At 38.5% G+C, this 17430-nt stretch overlaps 1 protein-coding gene across 2 annotated transcripts in view; it reads left to right on the forward strand.

The window, feature by feature from the left end:
* The first annotated feature begins 357 nt into the window (after positions 1–357).
* GRK7 (G protein-coupled receptor kinase 7) overlaps positions 358–17430 on the forward strand; it is a 45091-nt gene continuing 28018 nt past the window's right edge. For both annotated transcript variants that reach the window (XR_013955253.1, XM_080605298.1), the window contains exons 1-2: positions 358–5319; positions 6094–6531. Coding sequence is in view for 1 of the 2 variants with exons in the window: in XM_080605298.1 (XP_080461424.1) it covers positions 4717–5319; positions 6094–6531 (1041 nt within the window). In the remaining variant the exon portion in view is untranslated. The remainder of the gene's footprint in view (positions 5320–6093; positions 6532–17430) is intronic.

Here is a 17430-nt window from a genome sequence, read left to right on the forward strand (position 1 = left end):
GGTGCTCACTGCCTGTCATGCTGCCACCATGCATCGCTCTAAAGAAAGTACCTCTGTCTTCTCTATAACTACTTGTTAGTGGTGTTTGTTTAGTATTGGAAGGCTGCGACTGGATCCCTTCTCCCCTACTGTCTCCCCAGCCTTAGATAGACTGAATATGCTGATTTTCTGCACACTGACTACATATGTCAAGTTCTGTAATCATCTTGGTGGCCCTTGCTGGACTGTGCGCATTTTTCAGTGTCTCTCTGAATTGGGGGAACAAAACCTGGACAATATTCCAGGTGAGGTATAATGGGTGATGAGTAGAGATTCCATCTCTCCCGCAAAGCATTTGGTTAATAAAGAGAAAATGAAACTATTTAATATAAGGAAAAGGTATCGCTTTTCTCAGTCCCTTTGATTTGATTCAGCTGTCATCTATTGGAATGACCAGATTTGTCATTCTAACGGGGGAAATTTAGAGAAATTTTCATTTCTATATTAACTTTCTATGTTATATATAGAAATATATTTCTAATATTTATTTATATTTCTAATATCTATTTCTATATTCTATTCCATTATATATATATATATATATGACATAATGGATATTTTCCACGTAAATGGCTAGTTTAAGAATGTGCGAAAATCGTAATGGGATAGTGGCAGGCATTAAAAGCAGACAACTCAAAAAGATGTCTGCAGTAATGTTAGATATAGCCCTTCAGGTATCTGTGTGAAATTTTGCTTTTCAGAACATTGCATGTTAAAATAAGATGCTTTTTGCAAGAATACAGTTCAGTAATTCTGTGAAGTATTGCTTTTCAATTAAATGCAGATGAATATAAACTGCTGTATTAAGATAGTTTAATGTACATTATTGGTTATGCAATGTGGTATTAGAAAGCTCATCATCATCATGCAGTTCAGGTGTAGTCATCCTGTTTCCTGCCTTTGCTTAAATAGACTTAAAATCAGCTCACAACATTTTTTTAAACTTACTAATCTTAAAGAAAATAACTGTAAACACTTACTCATTGACTTGTTATTACTGAGAAGAGCACGGAGGGTGGCAACTTCATTTTCTTAGTGGCTCTCAGTATGGCACAGAATTACAGAATGGTTTGGGTTGGAAGGGACCTCAAAGCCCACCCATTCCAACCCCCGCCAAGGGCAGGGACACCTCCCACCAGCCCAGGCTGCCCAAATCCCATCCAGCCTGGCCTTGGGCACTGCCAGGGATGGGGCATCCACAGCTGCTCTGGGCAGCCTGGGCCAGGGCCTCACCGCCCTCAGAGTAAAGAATTTCTTCCTAATGCCTAATCTAGATCTATCCTTTTTCAGTTTAAAGCTGTTACTCCTTGTCCTACCACTTCCTAATAGAGAGTCCCTCCCCAGCTTTCCTGTAGCCCCCTTTAGGCACTGGCAGGCCGCTGTAAGGTCTTCCTGCAGCCTTCTCTTCTCCAGGCTGAACAACCCCAACTCCCTCAGCCTGCCTCCATAGCAGAGGGGCTGCAGCCTCTGAGCATCCTTGCAGCCCTCCCCTGGACTCGCTCCAACAGCTCCATGTCCTTGTGCTGGGGCCCAGAGCTGGGGAGGGTCTCACAAGAGCAGAGCAGAGGGGGACAATCCCGTCCCCTGCTCTGATGGCCCTGCTGCTTTTGGTGCAGCCCAGGGTACGGGCAGCTTGCTGAGCTGCAAGCACACATTGCTGGCTCGTGTCGAGCTTCTCGTCAACCACCACCCAAAGGTCCTTCTCCTCAGGGCTGCTTTTGATCCTTTTGAGTTACCTTGACCTGTGCTGTTAACGTGAATAAATTGTTTTGTAGATGCAGTTTTATTGTAATGTTATTTTAATTTTAATGTTTTTAGTTTTAATGTATTTTGTAATGTTATTTTAATTTTAGGTTTTGTATAAGCTCTTCAGGACTAACATAAGTTGCTAAAATTCAGTTTGAAGATGCTCTTGTGAGTTTCAGTCAGCTGCTCGAAAGAATACTTTCATTTTGTCTTGTTCTTCTAAATCCTTTGGACAAATAATACTTTATTTTGTAGGAAGCATATTTTAGTTTTGGGAAAAATATTTATATGCAGTATCAGGAATTTGTACGTGTTATATCCGATCTGGATGCTCTAAGCATTGGATAACAGATTCAGTGTCTCTGGCTAAGTTAATCTGTAACTACCTATGTACAGGCAAGCAGCTCAGCTGAGAGCGAACATGTGAGAAATAGATTATAGAATATCTTGTAGGGTAGTAAATAGAGGTTCACCTAGGGTATAGGGGAATTAATTTCAAGTCTTTGCATATTTTCTTTGCAATTTAGAGAAGATCAGCTTAGGTCTCAGTTTTGCTGTGAGCTTTGCACCAGACAGATGCCTATGCAAGATAAATTTCTCTTCTGCTCCAAATCCTACCTGGTGTTCCATTAGCACAGTTCTTAATAAGTACCCCTTTTTAGTCCTGAATTTTTTCACCTCTTGTACATGCAAAGTAAATCAGTTTTGCTTCTCACCCAAACATACTATTTTATGGGTTAGGTGACACTAACTTCAGTAGCCATTATCAACTCATAGAGTAATGCCGATCTATTTTTTTCTGCTGTTTAATGCATGCCGGGCAGATTTGGATAACTCAGCAAATCTAGCTAGGGTTGTCTCTCAAAAGTGGCTGGAGTAATGAGTATGTGTCCAAAGATCATATTGTCACACTTAGCTTTTTTAGGAAGTTACCTTGTTTTACAGAAAGTGTTATGTTCTGCACAAATCAGGAACAATTCTAATGAATAGAGCAGAATGATGTTTTGAAGCTGTGAATGTGCCATGCTTATGCAGGTACCGTAAACATTGAGTAATTTCTTGACTTGCTTAGATAAGATTCTATCACTAGCTGTATAGGCTTGAGTTCCCCCTTAGGGCCTCAGTCACCAGCACTTCGTACTGCTACTCGGAATTTGAGCTATGGTGGCATTTTGCTAAATTTGAAAAAGATGCTGCTGAATGTTAGGGCCTGAAATTAGGGCCTCCTCTCCTTTTTTTTCTGAGGCTGTTACGGGAATATGTTGCTGGGGACACCATTTTCAGAACTACAGGCACTTCTTCCTTTGACATATCTGCAGTCTTCCTTCCTCTGCTGGCTGCATCATTCAGCCGTTTATGTAACCTTCTCGTGCCCCGTGCTTGCATTCACCTGCCTGAATTAGAGACTGCTGTAGCAAGCATGGCTTTCAGATGTTCTGCCATTAGAGCACACCACCTCCTCACACACGGTTTGCAATGGATGGGCCTGTCAGTCATCACTAGAAAAGCTCTCACGCACTCGGTAGAATATAACCATAAGTCATATGTCAAATGGATTCAATGCAGATGGGATTAAGCATATAAAAGCAAAATATTTCATACTAGTAGAGTGACAAAAAGCAACCAAGAAGGGCTTATCACTAACATTAAGGAGTCTGAGAAATGCCCATTGTTACTCCTAATGTTTAGCATTTGTGATTCAGCACTTCTACTTGTTTTGGTTAAGAGAGCAGGAGGAAAAAAAAAGGAAGCTGTCTTTGCATAGCTTGACCCAATTGCTACTGGAGAAATCATGGAGCTGCTTTACCTTTCCCATAGTATCTTACTTAAATAGGAACACCGTTTTCAGAGGCCAAACCGCATGACTCCACAGCAGAAGAGTGCTTAGCCTAGTGAGCACTGCATAGGATATTTATTATTTTGGAAAAAATGGGGCTCAGACTTCCTGGTAGGCAGCCCACTGAGTGAAGTCACGTGGATTTTTGGCTTCACTTGATTATAATTGGCTTTGTCCTGTTGTTGATGCTCAGCCATACACCGTTGCCACCTTGTCATCCTGCCGCTCATGGCCATAATACCAACTCAGCAGGGAAAATGAAGAGAGGCCACGGTATGGTATGGAAGTGTCTTGGCAAGATTTGGCCAGTCATTTGAAATGTGTTTTTCCTCTTCCTGTGGGCTGGAGCTGAGGTCAGAGCTCTGTGCTGTTTCATATGTAGGGATCATTATTTTTAGAGCAGCAGCAGTTCTTAGCCTCTGCGTTTAATCCGCTTTCTGTTCCTTCAGATGGAGCTGCGTGAGGTGTCAAGGCTTGCATGATGTATCTGTGGAGCTCAGAGTCACTGCTGTTGAGTATAACTTGAGTTTTGGAAGTGTGGATGCTCAAAGCACTGGGTAGCGTGAAAATTAAAAGCTCAATGACTGATGGTGTTCACCATGTCAAGAGCAAGGGAGGTAAGAAGCTGTTCTCTTACCTGTGAGCAGTGTGCCACTGGGACTGGCGAGTGCTTGTGGTACACACAGAAATTTTGCATGTTCTCAGCAGCCAGTGGCAGTGTGTACAGAGGGGTAACGGTACATTTAAAGGGTGTCAGGGCTCATTCATGAAACACCAACCGAACTGCATTTGTTTGGTGCTGCCAGTGAGAAGGTTTGCCTAGGGTGTCATCTCTCAGCTATAGATAGCAAACTCAAAGCTCCTTAGAGAGAAACCTCTTACCAGTCACTTTCCACAAATGGTGCATGTACCCAAAGGTACTTAGTGAAAATCCTTGAGAGGTATTTAATGCAAAAGCAGTTAGTCTCTCTGGTGTGTTTCACAAGCCCCCACACACCACTGGCAGGGAGAGGTGCAGGGCAGCATCAGCACAGCACTTGGGCCAGTTCCTTGTTTTCTCTAACCAGGCTCTGCCACCCCAAGAGCTTGCCAAGATGTGTGACATGGGGGGGCTTGACAACCTGATTGCCAATACAGCCTATCTGCAGGCCAGGAAGAGTGGAGATGGAGACACCAAGGAGATGCAAAAGAGACGGAAGAGCCTCTCGCTGCCCAAGGTTGATCAGTGCGGAGAGGTTAGGCAGTCCATTGCTGCTGATTATGGGAGCATCTGTGAGCAGCAGCCCATCGGCAAGAGATTCTTCAGAGACTTCTTAGAGACAGTGCCGGAACATTTGGTAGCGAGGGACTTCCTGGATGAGGTGTCAAACTGGGAGTTGGCAGAGGACAATGTCAAGAGCAGTACCATGGAGAACATGATCACCAACTTTCTTAAGAGAGGCGCCAAAAACTATCTGGCTTTCATGAGCTCTGACTTGGTCAGCAAATGCCAGGCAGCCACTGAGAAAGACTATGAGAATGTTGTCCAGCTGGCCAAGGAGGAAACCAAACTCTTCCTTCAAGGCAAGCCTTTTCAGGACTTCCAGAGCAGCCCCTTCTATGACAAATTCCTCCAATGGAAAGTTTTTGAGAAGCAGCCAGTAACTGATAAATACTTCTATGAGTTCCGAGTGCTGGGCAAAGGTGGCTTCGGAGAGGTAAGAGCTGTTACCTTTACAAGTGTGGGTCATCCCTCCCCTCTCAAGACCAGCAGCTGGGTTTGCACAGGGAAACTTGGTGATAAATGAAGAAATCGTCTTAACAATTTGCAAAACTTGGTCATTCAGATTGTCCATTTCACAGAAATTAAACTCAGGTTGTTATCTATACTGTTAGATTGACTCAAGATGCCTGATAGTGAAGAATTACCCTAAAATTTTATGTTCTGTGTCTATACTAGTGAAGAAGTGGGCTTCTTCTATACAAAAGCTTGCACGGCCATCTATGTAGTTAATTATTAGTATGTTCCTTGGCACCATTTTGGCCTGTGCTAGCTCACATACTCCCAGATAACTCTTAGGCACAGTTTAGGGAATAGCACTGATCAAGATCTGTTCCCAGAAAAGCATGAATGAGGTTACCTTTTTTCAGAAGGAAGAGAGTTTAGCTATACATATACAAGCTGTATATGCCACTAATTCTCATGATCAGAGAATGGGTCCTTCTTCATGTTACTTAATAATACAGGTCTACTGTTGGAGTCCTCAGGATCTTTGCACAAGGCCCACCACACGCTAGTTCTGAATAGAACTGATTCTGTGCTTGTTTATTCCTTATTTTCTCTGCTAATATACTCTGCCATGCAAGTTACCATTAGCAGCTACTAATAGGCATCTGTGTTTCCCCAGTTCCTGCCTATTACTGCCCTTGATATTCCATCTCTATGTGTAAAATTGCTTCCTTACCTTTCCTTTTGCATCTTGCTTTTCTAGGTTTGTGCCATCCAGGTGAAAAATACTGGCAAGATGTATGCCTGCAAGAAACTGGATAAGAAACGGTTGAAAAAGAAAGGTGGAGAGAAGATGGCACTACTGGAGAAAGAAATCCTGGAGAAGGTCAACAGCCCTTTCATAGTCACATTAGCTTATGCCTATGAGAGCAAAAGCCATCTGTGTCTTGTCATGAGCCTCATGAATGGAGGGGATCTGAAATACCACATCTACAACGTGGGAGAAAGGGGTTTAGAAATGAACAGGGTAATCTATTACTCAGCTCAGATCACCTGTGGGATTCTGCATCTCCATTCCATCAAGATCATATACCGCGACATGAAGCCAGAAAACGTCCTCCTGGATGATAACGGTAACTGCAGACTCTCTGATCTTGGATTGGCAGTGCAAGTAAAAGAGGGAAAAAACATCACTCAGAGGGTGAGTAGAAATTTATTGCACATGGGAAGTGGGAAAGGAAGCTGTTCTATTTCTAATGTATTATGAGTCCAAGACTTAATTCCTCAGGATTTGTTCTTTGCTAAAGACCTTACGTGGTCATTTCATTCTAAGAGACAGGTGGTAAGAAGATTTGGTTAATTAAGTCTCTGGTCACTATATTAGTAAAGCAACTTCTCTTACACAAAAACAGAAGAGTCAAGTTTGTCTATTGTTTCTCATAAGATTGAGTAATAGTGTGTAGCCTGGGATTTAACCAATGAATTGTTTGTATAATGAGCAGCAATTAAAGATATGACTCCTGCTGTTTTCAGTTTTTGTTCTTAGAAGAACATGGGTTCTTCCAGATTTCCCTTAGGTAACAGCACTGATTGTATTGTGGGTGTTCAGTCGTGCTGCGCGACAAATAATCATGAACCTTCCTCCTCCTACAAATTCATTCCTGAAAAAATAAGCAGACTTGATGAGAGTTTGAAAATGTGCATGCATGTGTGTATGTGTAGGAAGAAAGAGAAAGATAACTGGTTTTTGCTGTGTGAATTTCTGTGCTGCACCTTATCTGTGCCTGTGGCCGTCTCAATCCAGTTCTGTAATAATGTCATGAGGTTTCACAAGAAAATTGTATTCATGTCCCTTAAATATGAAAAGAGCATTTTTATCCCAAAGTTTTTGAAATAGACTGGAATGTGAAGAAATGGAAACCATGCTATAGTCTGGTCTAACATCATACTTCCCAAGTCTTTAAAGTTCTGTAAAAAATCATTAGATGAGAGATGCTAGTAAAATTTTTATCATGCTTGAGGTACACACATCTTTTGATGTTGTCATGTAATACAGTAATTTGTACTCTGAAGAGTGCGTTTTCTACTGACAATTAAAAAAAACGTTATGATTATTGTTAGTTCTTAGTAATAGAAAATACAAAAACTGGTGTTTTATATCATAGATTTAAAAATGAGACTGCATTGTTTCAGAGCTGAAAATACAGTTTCTCTGATAGCTAAGGCAGATTTTTAAATAGAAATTATGTGAAATGGAAATGTTGTTTTGTTTGTGAAATTAGCGTTTTGATCAGTGAGCCCAAAGTATATATAATCTATAAACCTTACTATGTTTTGCAAGTCAGATGCATGCATTTATTATGATCGGAAAAATAATTCTGTCCAAGGGCAGTTTTTGTCACTAGCAAATATGTGGCGTTTGGTAAAAGAAAAAAATGAAAGAGGATATTGATAAATGTATAACGTCTTCTATTTATTACTGTAGAATCTCAAAAGCAATAGTGGGCAATGTAGCTGTTCCTCCTTGCTTTCAATGATAATGTCATTAAGTTGCTATAATGATTTTTCTTCTGCTTCTGGTCTCTGTTTTAATAGCAGTATTCACCCTTATATGGGAGCTTTTATTGGAGTCTAAACTGCGGTGACTGTAGTATCTTATAAGGAATTTCTGTTAAACGCAGTTTTATTTTCTTCATATGAGAATTTGAAATAGGAGAAAGGCTATGATGACGTTATTTTTCGTTTTGTGTTATAATTATGAGGGAGTTGAATAATTATGAAAACTGCTACTAAAAAATATGAGCTAGATATTACTAATATTTATAGTAATGTAAGAAGCAATAAAAAGAACTTTACAACATTTGATTCATGTAATAAAAACAGTGCTGTTAAATTAACTTTTGTATACTAATCACAGTTACATTCTGACTTAAAATTGCCAGAAATTTTATATCATAGCAAGTTTTTTGCATATGACTATAAAATTCTCAGTTAAAAAGCTTAAGAGAAGATACTTGTATAGGCCTATATTTTAACACAAAAAGATTTATGGATCTAAGACAGATTTATGAAATATAATCAGTTGTACCATTTTGTGGACTCGGTTTTATAAGGGCAATTTTAGAAGCTAAAGGCAAAGATCTATTTCCCCAGACCAAATCTGTATTTTACTGTATATGTGACCGAAGTGCCTAACATCAAAGCTGATTCCAGACTTTGGATGATAGTCTGAAATGATGATTTAAGGCTAACAAATTTCAGTCAGTAATTATTAAGAAAATGCTACTGATCTACGATATAAACCCTTTTAATTTAAATTTATTTATTCATTTGCAAAGTATCTTCTGTTTTGATGGGCGGTTGTAATACCCTGAGCTTCATTCATACCTCCAGCACTTAAAAGCAGTTCTGACTTTAAAGCCTCGTAACCCTCTTTTACGAGACTTTTTTTTTTCAATATCGTGCTTAAAATACTGTTCTATTGCACTAGGAGAATGAAATCTAACTCTGCTTTAACCATATTCATAAATCATTCTGCTGCCTCAAAGTAGTTACCTAATATCACCTGTACAATACAAAACCATGGCTTAGCAGTCTAGTATGGCTGATGGTCATATGTTTTCATCTGTTCAGATAAATTTAACTTAGCCAGCCATATACATCTTAATGAAGTTTTATGATTACTTGTTAAGTAGAAGGTAGAATTAAAAAAAAAAAAAAAAAAAGGGCGTCTATTGCGGTCTTTCTGTGAGGTGATATATTAAAAAATAAGTTGTTTTTTTTGTCTGTTTAATGAAATCTTGTGAGTTTTAGTTGTTTGAGCTTTTTATTTCTTACTTTTAATCTTAGAAATTTCAGTAGCATCAACTTGTTTTGCTGAAGTACTGTTCCAGGGGGAAAAAAAAAAAAGTAATGTGCTTTCTGGATCATATTTTAATAGCTTATTCCCACTGAACAGATTTCTACAATGCAAGACACCCTTATATTCAATAAGACTACTTCTGTTAAGAGATTGTATTCATTCTGAGTATGGATATCCTGCTCTAGTCTCTGACACTTAAATGAAGAAGCAGAATGGTGCCTTTAAAAAAAATGGAGAAATTCCTGTTTTTTGCAGGTGAGAGCTAAATAGATGCTAAAACTAAATTAAAATAACTAATGTTTTTCAGCAGCTGTCTACAAACCTTTCTCCCGCAGTGATTCAGGTTTTTCTTTCTGAGTGCTAATCTTTTCATAATATTTCTAGTTCTTCAGTCCTTAACTGAATCTTTCTTGTAAATAAGCAAAGTAAAACAGAAGACTTGCATACCTTTAATGTATCAGCAGGAGCCAAGTAAATGATCTATTTTTCTTCTTTCTTGATTACTCTGAAAAATAGTTGGTGACCTATGCTCTTTGTATACTGTCTGTAGAAGTTCGTATCATAATAAAAGGCATTATAAATGCAACACTAACCAGGTGCATTTATTTGGGTAAAAACCTTGCGTGGGTTTTATTTATAATTTATTCAAAGATATAAATGAGAAAACAAAGTAAGTTTTCTAGTAACTACATTTTCTTATATCTTCATTTCTGAATAGTCTTCTCTTTTACAAAGTTAAGTTGGGGAAAAATAAAAGTCTTTTAATACTTTTCTAACCTGAATCAGCAAAAATCTGAGATTTTGTCAGTATATTTTTATCTACTTGAAGAAGTCACCTGGGATTTTACAAAGATCTGAGCACCTGGCTTCAATTGAGTCCACTGTAGTTAAGTACCGAGAGAATATTTTTAGAAATCTTAAGTACATACATTTGAAATAATCCTGTTCTTCTTTGTAGGTGTCTCATAAACTTCCTTGTATTTAGTTTGTTATAGATGTCTCATAAAATGAATATACAGATGGTTCTCTGAAATTGGGACTCAACCAATCCAAGTTGATTTATAACAGCAGCACACTGTAATTCTTCATGAATTTTTCTCCTTTACATTTTTTTTTAAAGAGAGGCAAAAAGTTCAGTACTGTATGCAAGTCAGATAGATGAAATCAAATGTACTTGCTTGTAATTTACTAAATTTTCAGGGAGGCTTTGCAGAACCCTCTGAAATGCCTTGATTACATAGTTTTAAATCAGGTAATTTATGTATCTGTCTAAATACGGAGTAGACATCTGATCATAGGTACCTGCTTAGAAAGTGTTCATGTGTTTGACTGTAACTAAGCTGGTATGAAAATACCTCTTCATCGTAATTAGTGAAACAAAGCAACAGTTTTCTGTTGTCTTTGTCCTTTTCTGTCTTTGTTATTTGCTATATATTAAGAAGTAGAAAGATCATGTAATGACTTTAATTGTTCCTTATGCAGGGTTATATCGTATATAATATGTGAATTTATCTGAACATTTTCTATACTCCATTAGAGATTTCAAAAAAACACAATATGTACATGCATTCTGAAAATTTTGTACACCTCTCATGAGTGTACAAGCCAATAAAGGCAAATTTGCTCCACTTTCAAAGCATCCAAAGATTCTTAGCATTTCCTGTATAAATACACACCATCAATCTATCAGCTGGAGGATGCATAAATCCCCTTTGTAAATCTTGTTAGGTGATTAAATTATCACGTGGCACAAGTGGTAGGCTAGTTAGTGAGTTCCTGTTTTAGACATTTTCAAGTTTTCAGTGAAAACTTCAGTGAAACTTTAATATGTATGTGTTGTTTACCAGCCAAACATTGTATTCTTTATGCATTAAACGGTTTCTTGAATTCTAGATGGGTGACTTCGATATGGTCTTCTTACAAAGTAATGTCTGTTTATGCTGCAGAAAAAGTATTTTGCAGATTATAATTTTAAACTTACATAATTGGACAAGTATTTCTAGTATCCTGTAAGTGTTGTCACAATATATACTCTGGGGAATATTTGTGTCCTCTATATCAACTGTCTGTAAGGGCAATAAATAAAAATGCCCTACTTACCAAAACGAAAGTTTTGAAAGATTTTATTGGATACCTAGCCTTAGTTTTTTTCCTCTCTTCTCAACAGCTAAAGCAGCTAGTAGAAACATGTTCTGGCTCTCCATGTGAATGGCAACGATACTGTCTTGAACACATATAGGCAGTTGTGAATCACTTGATACAGTATTAATCACAGTGCTTAAAAACCTGATTTAACTAAGGTGTGCTGGTTTGTATTTGTGAAGTGCTAGCTGGTTTTAGAATGGAGAAATTGGAAAAAAAAATACATACATTGGAACAGTAATGATCTTGAAAACAAAAAAATAGAGGGCAATTGAAAGTTGCTTAAAATGTTTTTTCTTCATGAAACAAACATGGATTATATGAGACTTTCTCATGATACGTACATATACCTCTGCAATCTACCTAGAAGTGTGTATATGCACACTTAGGCAAAGTTCTTACTGACATCTCTGGAAACATAAACAAACACTTTGCCAGTGATAATAAAGTTATTCAGGAGTTCAGGAAATATCATCATGACTCTTCATATAAATATGCCTGTAGCATCTCTTCTGATGTGTTGATCATACCATGTATAAAGCTGGATTGTGTCTTAAAATTACTCCCTTTTTTATGTTGATATTCTCTTTTTTCTCGTGTTGAAACAGGCAACAAGGAGAAACTGAGAGTCTTCAAAGTTGGCTTTTGCATAGGTGAAATGTTTTGTTTAGTTATGTACTAACTTGACTACCATATGCAGGTCATCAGTGCTAATGCACATCTTCAAACCTCTAAGCTTTCTCTGGTCTGAGAAACTGTAATGTATGTAGGGTGGATATTAAGGTGTGCTTTTTTTCCAATATGAGCAGGAACATGTATTTAAGAGCTTGCTAATTGCTTATGATAGATTCTGGAACTAGTTCTTTTTGCATATGACAACAATGAGAAATCTCCATCTGTTATGCCAAGTTTCTCTACTTGAACAGTTTGACCTGGCATGCTTTTTCTTGAGGTCTCTACAAATTTTTCTCGTTGTGTAACTTGAAGTTCACTTGTGTGAGTCAAATGTTCTTGCCCTTATCCAAAGGAGGGATAGTACTTTATTTCCTGAGAATAGCTATGAGAAAAGTGACAATGTTCTTCTGTGTAGTACCCTCATATCTTCAGTATATTCAGTTGTTGGGGACTCGATGCCATTTTTTTTTCCAGAAGTCAGTGCATATGTGCTGTTTATTTTGGGAAGGGCTTTCTGCCATTAATGGGTATGGGTTTTGTGCAAGGCGACTGGTGCATTTAAGTTATGAAGTACTTTGTCGAGCCAGAAAGCTTGAATATTGAAAAAAAAAATGTGAAAAATAAAACAATAAAAATATTATTGTAGTATTTGTGAAAGTGCATTCATCTCTTCAGAGGTTTCAGGCATCCTCACAGTTTTCCTGTGCTGTGTTTTATATATTTGAAGGACATGATAATATTTTTATAGGAAAAACATGTTTTGGTTAAAATCTTACTCAAAATGTCCTTTTGCCCTCCTGTATGTTTGTTTATTATAAGATCCTATTTCTTAGGAAAACAGAAGGAAATCTATTTAGATGTTCCTGAAACTTGCAGCTTAATTTCAAGACAGTTGAGAAATGGGGAGAAGGGTTCAGACCTGTGAAATCAAAAATAACTAAGCAAGCTATTCTGCAGTTAACCTCTGGTCATTATCACATTGCATTTTTATTCGATAAGGTTCTGTAAAAATGTATTCTTCCTTTGCGCTTAGAAAAATGACAGCTCTTCATTTGCTCAGAAATAGTTACTAGTGGGACTTTGTTCTTCAAAAATTTGATAATCACAGTTGTGATGAAGTGCATCATAATGACAGGTATTTTGCATTTTTTCTGTCTGAAACATATACTTTGCGGAACGAAAACTTATCCACTATGACTGCCATGATCACTTGAGCGTGAATGGAGCAAAAATAATTTTGTGAGATCTTTCTACCTCCTGCAGTTTTGCAGGTGGCTGAAAGGATATTGTAGTCATGTAAAATGACAAGAATGCAATGTGTCCCAACCCAGTACTTAGCCTGCACAGGGCTTGCAACCTGCCAGAAACGTTTTTCTTGTCTGGAAAAAGTTACTGGGGTCCTTTAAAGACACAGCATCAGGGCTCTTTGCATGACTTTTAACCTTGTTCTTCATTCAGTTTCATCTGATGGTTAATGTGTGCTGTAGCATGTTCCATGAAAAAGCAAGAGGTAAGATTCCTTATAAAGTTCCTAGAGCTGAGTAGAAAGTTAATTAAGCTCTTAGAAGATGAAAATGCCACGTAAGTGCTAAATATTACTGTTTAGTTCCTTTGTCTTTTGTTACAAAAAATTCTTTCTGGAATGTTCTCTTTAAGTAAATCATCTAATGGGTCACTCATTGATTTAACGTTGTCAATAATGTGTATTTTATTGGATAAGAAATACAGTATTTAGCTGATGATGTAATTCTTTGAGCTGTTGATTTGACAGCTTTGCAGAAACTGTAAGCTGCAGGTTGGTGAGGGATGTAGTACTTCTACTCGTATTGGACCACACGTACAATTCCAGTTACTGTGGTGAATAGTTTCACATAACAGACGTATAGTGACGTTTTCAAGAAGACAGCTTCTAGAATACAGATACAAGCAAGTAGAAACTACAGGCTCAGTTTTGCTCCTTGTTCAAGTTGAAAATCTGCTAGTGGAAGGCAGTAGCAAGCAGGTTCAAAATACATGGAGTGGTTCTTAACACAGTGTAGGTAGGTTGCAGGGCTCTTCTGGTAAAGATCTTGTAGAGTCTAAGAATTTATCTAGGTTCAAGGGGAGAATGGACAATTGATGGAAGAGAACGTTGTTGAGAGAACCCATATCTGTCTCTGGAAGCCCTTGACGTGCAAACAACTGGAGGCTAGGAAAATACTAGAGGTATCAGTGTGCACGCCATCCTCTTGCGCTTGTCCCCACGCATCCAGCTTTGGCCAATTCACATACAGTTAACTGGCTGTGTGGGCCTCGGTCTGACGCAGCCAGTAGTTGTCTTCCTGGACTTACCTGTGTAAGAGTAGTACCTTCAACTTTAGTCTTAATCCTGAAGTACAAGGTGGTTGAAATCCTGTGGGTTTCATGACAGGAACCGTCCAGGCCTCACCGTTTGCTCGGCTTAACCTGCAGCGGCTGTGCTGGCGTTGGGCTGCCATTACCCTTCTCACAGGAGTATGCCACGCAGTCCTGTGCCTTCAGTCATGCTGGCTCTGAACATGGAGCTTCTCTTTTATGTCCTGTTTTTGAGAAAGCCACCTACGTATTGTATTATATTAGTATGCATTTTGAAGAGCTTCATAAAATATATAGAGCTAAGAGTACATGGAAAATGTTCTCCTTTTATTAATATTGCTTATAGAATATTCAACAATCATTAAAAAATAAAACCATAAGCATCTCTGAAGTGCAGTATTGTTCCCACATTACAGATGGAAAATGTTTAGGAGAAACTGAAGAAGAAGCAAAGCATTGCACAAAATCAAAAGTAAAATCATGTTACAGGAATGCTAAAGAAGCCTGGTAATTCTTGTGTACTAATTGTGTAGTTATGAGTCAGTAGCAAGTGTTGTGCGTGTCCTATGTGCTCAATCCCTATAACATCTGGTTGCTGGAACATCTATAAATGCATATTTCTTCTGATGACACTTCACCAAGATAGGGTTGTGAATGGGTTCTCCAAGGGGGATCTGAAGCAAAGATAGTTATTTATGTGTGATCACGCAGGGAGTCGTGGGGAGATGCTCTTGAGTCCAAAGTTCCAGTCATTGCCCAGTGACTGGACTAGCCTTCCTCAAGTCATTTATCTCTTTCATTTCCACAGAGCGTGGATCTAAACTGAAGAATATGCTCACTACTTCAGTATGGGACTTTGATCCCAGAGGTAGATTTAGTTTCCTTTTTTCTAATATAGCAGAAATCTGTTTTTGTCCCTTTTTGCTTTTAGCTGTAGGCTTTTTGTTAAGACAGACAGCTTTCCCCGTTAAAATGGTGTCCCTCTGTGAAAATGAAAAAACCTTCAGTGGTGAATTTTGCGTAAGCCTGTGGGATTGAGGAGCTCCTAAGCTCCTATACAGTGTGTTGTTATCTTCTCCTGGTACTCTGGGCAGTCCTCTTTGTGTTCTGAACCAGTAGCCCATCAATTTATCCAAATGTCTTTTCCCTTCTAACCAAAGTGAAGTCTTTCCCTTTGCTGAGCATTAATGGTATGCTGAGATCTTTGCTCTGTGAGTCATTTCAAGGGTACAGTTTGTGCTAATTAGATTTGACTTGATCTTCTTCTAAAATACAGTTGCCTACTCATTTGGTCAACTGGCTTGTTGCTGTGTGAACATGTGGAACTGTAGGCCTGTGTGACTGATTTAAGTTACGCTCCATTTCTCCTCACAGGGGCTCTCGGGATAAAAATGAATGTTGTAACGTGAGTGACAGAGGAAGATCCGTTGCTCTCCTCTGCATCTAGGGCCTGTTCAGTTGTGTGCAGGGAAGTTTTTGTGCTCTATTACTGCATTCCTCCAGGGTCTCTTCAGGCCCTTGCTGCAGGAGTGGAGGAACAGCTGGAGGAGAGAACAAAGCAGTCAATGGCACCCCTCGGAGGAAGGACAGACCGAGCCCCAGGAAACAGCTGATAGAGCTAAACTCAGCTTGTTTTTTTTCCTCTGTTCAACAGTTCTTGTGCCATGGCAAACAAAGGATAGACATTCTGATTTGCTTTACTGTTTGGTTTGCGATATCAATTGAGTTTGTTTTGCAGAGATCTGTGGGAAAAGCTAGAGGGATCTAAATCCAATTTCTCCCGATTTGTCTGTTCCTGTGATAAAGAAAACTCCGGACAGTTCTGTTTCTTTCTCCACTGTATTTGTTGAGAAGCTGGGATAACGATGTTGTTCAAAGTACTTTCTCTTCTCAGGGCAGTGATGTGAACAGGCTTTATGAACGTGAGTTACTCTGCGCACTGCGCTCTGCTGAGGGTAGCTGTGTGCCAAGGGCCCTTGACTGTGCTGGGAACTGAGTGCACTTAGTGCTTCTCCGGATCACATCTTGTATTATTAAAAGATTATAATTATGTGGCCTTTAGAAATTTTGTACAGAATCACATTTCGCTGAAGAGACATTTGTATCCTTTCAGATGATTCATTGCTACTATGCCCTGTCAAACCACACTCAAAGCAACAATTCCACTTAGCAGAAGTTCTTTGCTAATGTATCCAAGGACAGCATTCGGGCATTACATTTGAGATGATTGTTGAAAACTTGTATTTTGCGTAAGAAAATGAAGAGAGAAGTAGATCATTTAACCCATTTTCAAAAGCAAGTCAATTAAAATTTATTTAACAGAAATGTAATTAATATTTTTTGTATTTCAAACAGCATGTGCAAATAAGGCATTCTGCTTACCATCACAAAAGATAGTATTAGATGTAGAGCAAGCAGGAAATGGACAGTGGGGCACTGACTAAACTTGGAAAAGTTGTGTTGCTTTGCAGTGCTACACGGTTTCTGCCCTCTGTGGAAAAGCTGGGGTAATATAACAGTCTTTGGCTCCTAGTGAGAGCTGAGAATAAGCTGAGAATATGCTTCTGTCTTACCTGCCTAAATAAACCTTTCTTGCATCATTGAGGCTCTTTCATGTTGCCACAGGCTCTCTTTTCCTTGAAAGATGGTATGATTTTTTAACTCTCCAAAGATACAATTAAGTCTTCATATGAAAGATACATGTTCTTCCAGTTCCAGGGGTTGAATGATTTTCTTTCTGATTTCCCTGTTCTATCTTTAAATGCTTAGGGTTTTATCATCTTTTTTTCCCAAATGAAATATTTTGCCAAGCTCCATATGTTGAAATAGGTGTAAAAGACTAAAATTTAAGCTCTTTTCTTCCTTTTTTCACGTTACTGTTTTGATTAAAAAAAAAAAAATGCTGAGGATTGTATTTCTTCCCCTGCTTGCTTATGTGTTTCTTCCCACTTACACATCACTGTTGACTACTTGTGAAATGTGTTTGTATCTGTTATCAAATGATAATGTTTAGGTGGGTTTTTTGAGTCTCAGGGGTTATGAGATTAGATTAGATTCCTGTTTCTCAACCTGTTCCTTCATTATTAA

Source organism: Anser brachyrhynchus (assembly GCF_964034855.1).
Source record: "Anser brachyrhynchus genome assembly, chromosome: 9".
NCBI classification, from domain to species: Eukaryota; Metazoa; Chordata; class Aves; order Anseriformes; family Anatidae; genus Anser; species Anser brachyrhynchus.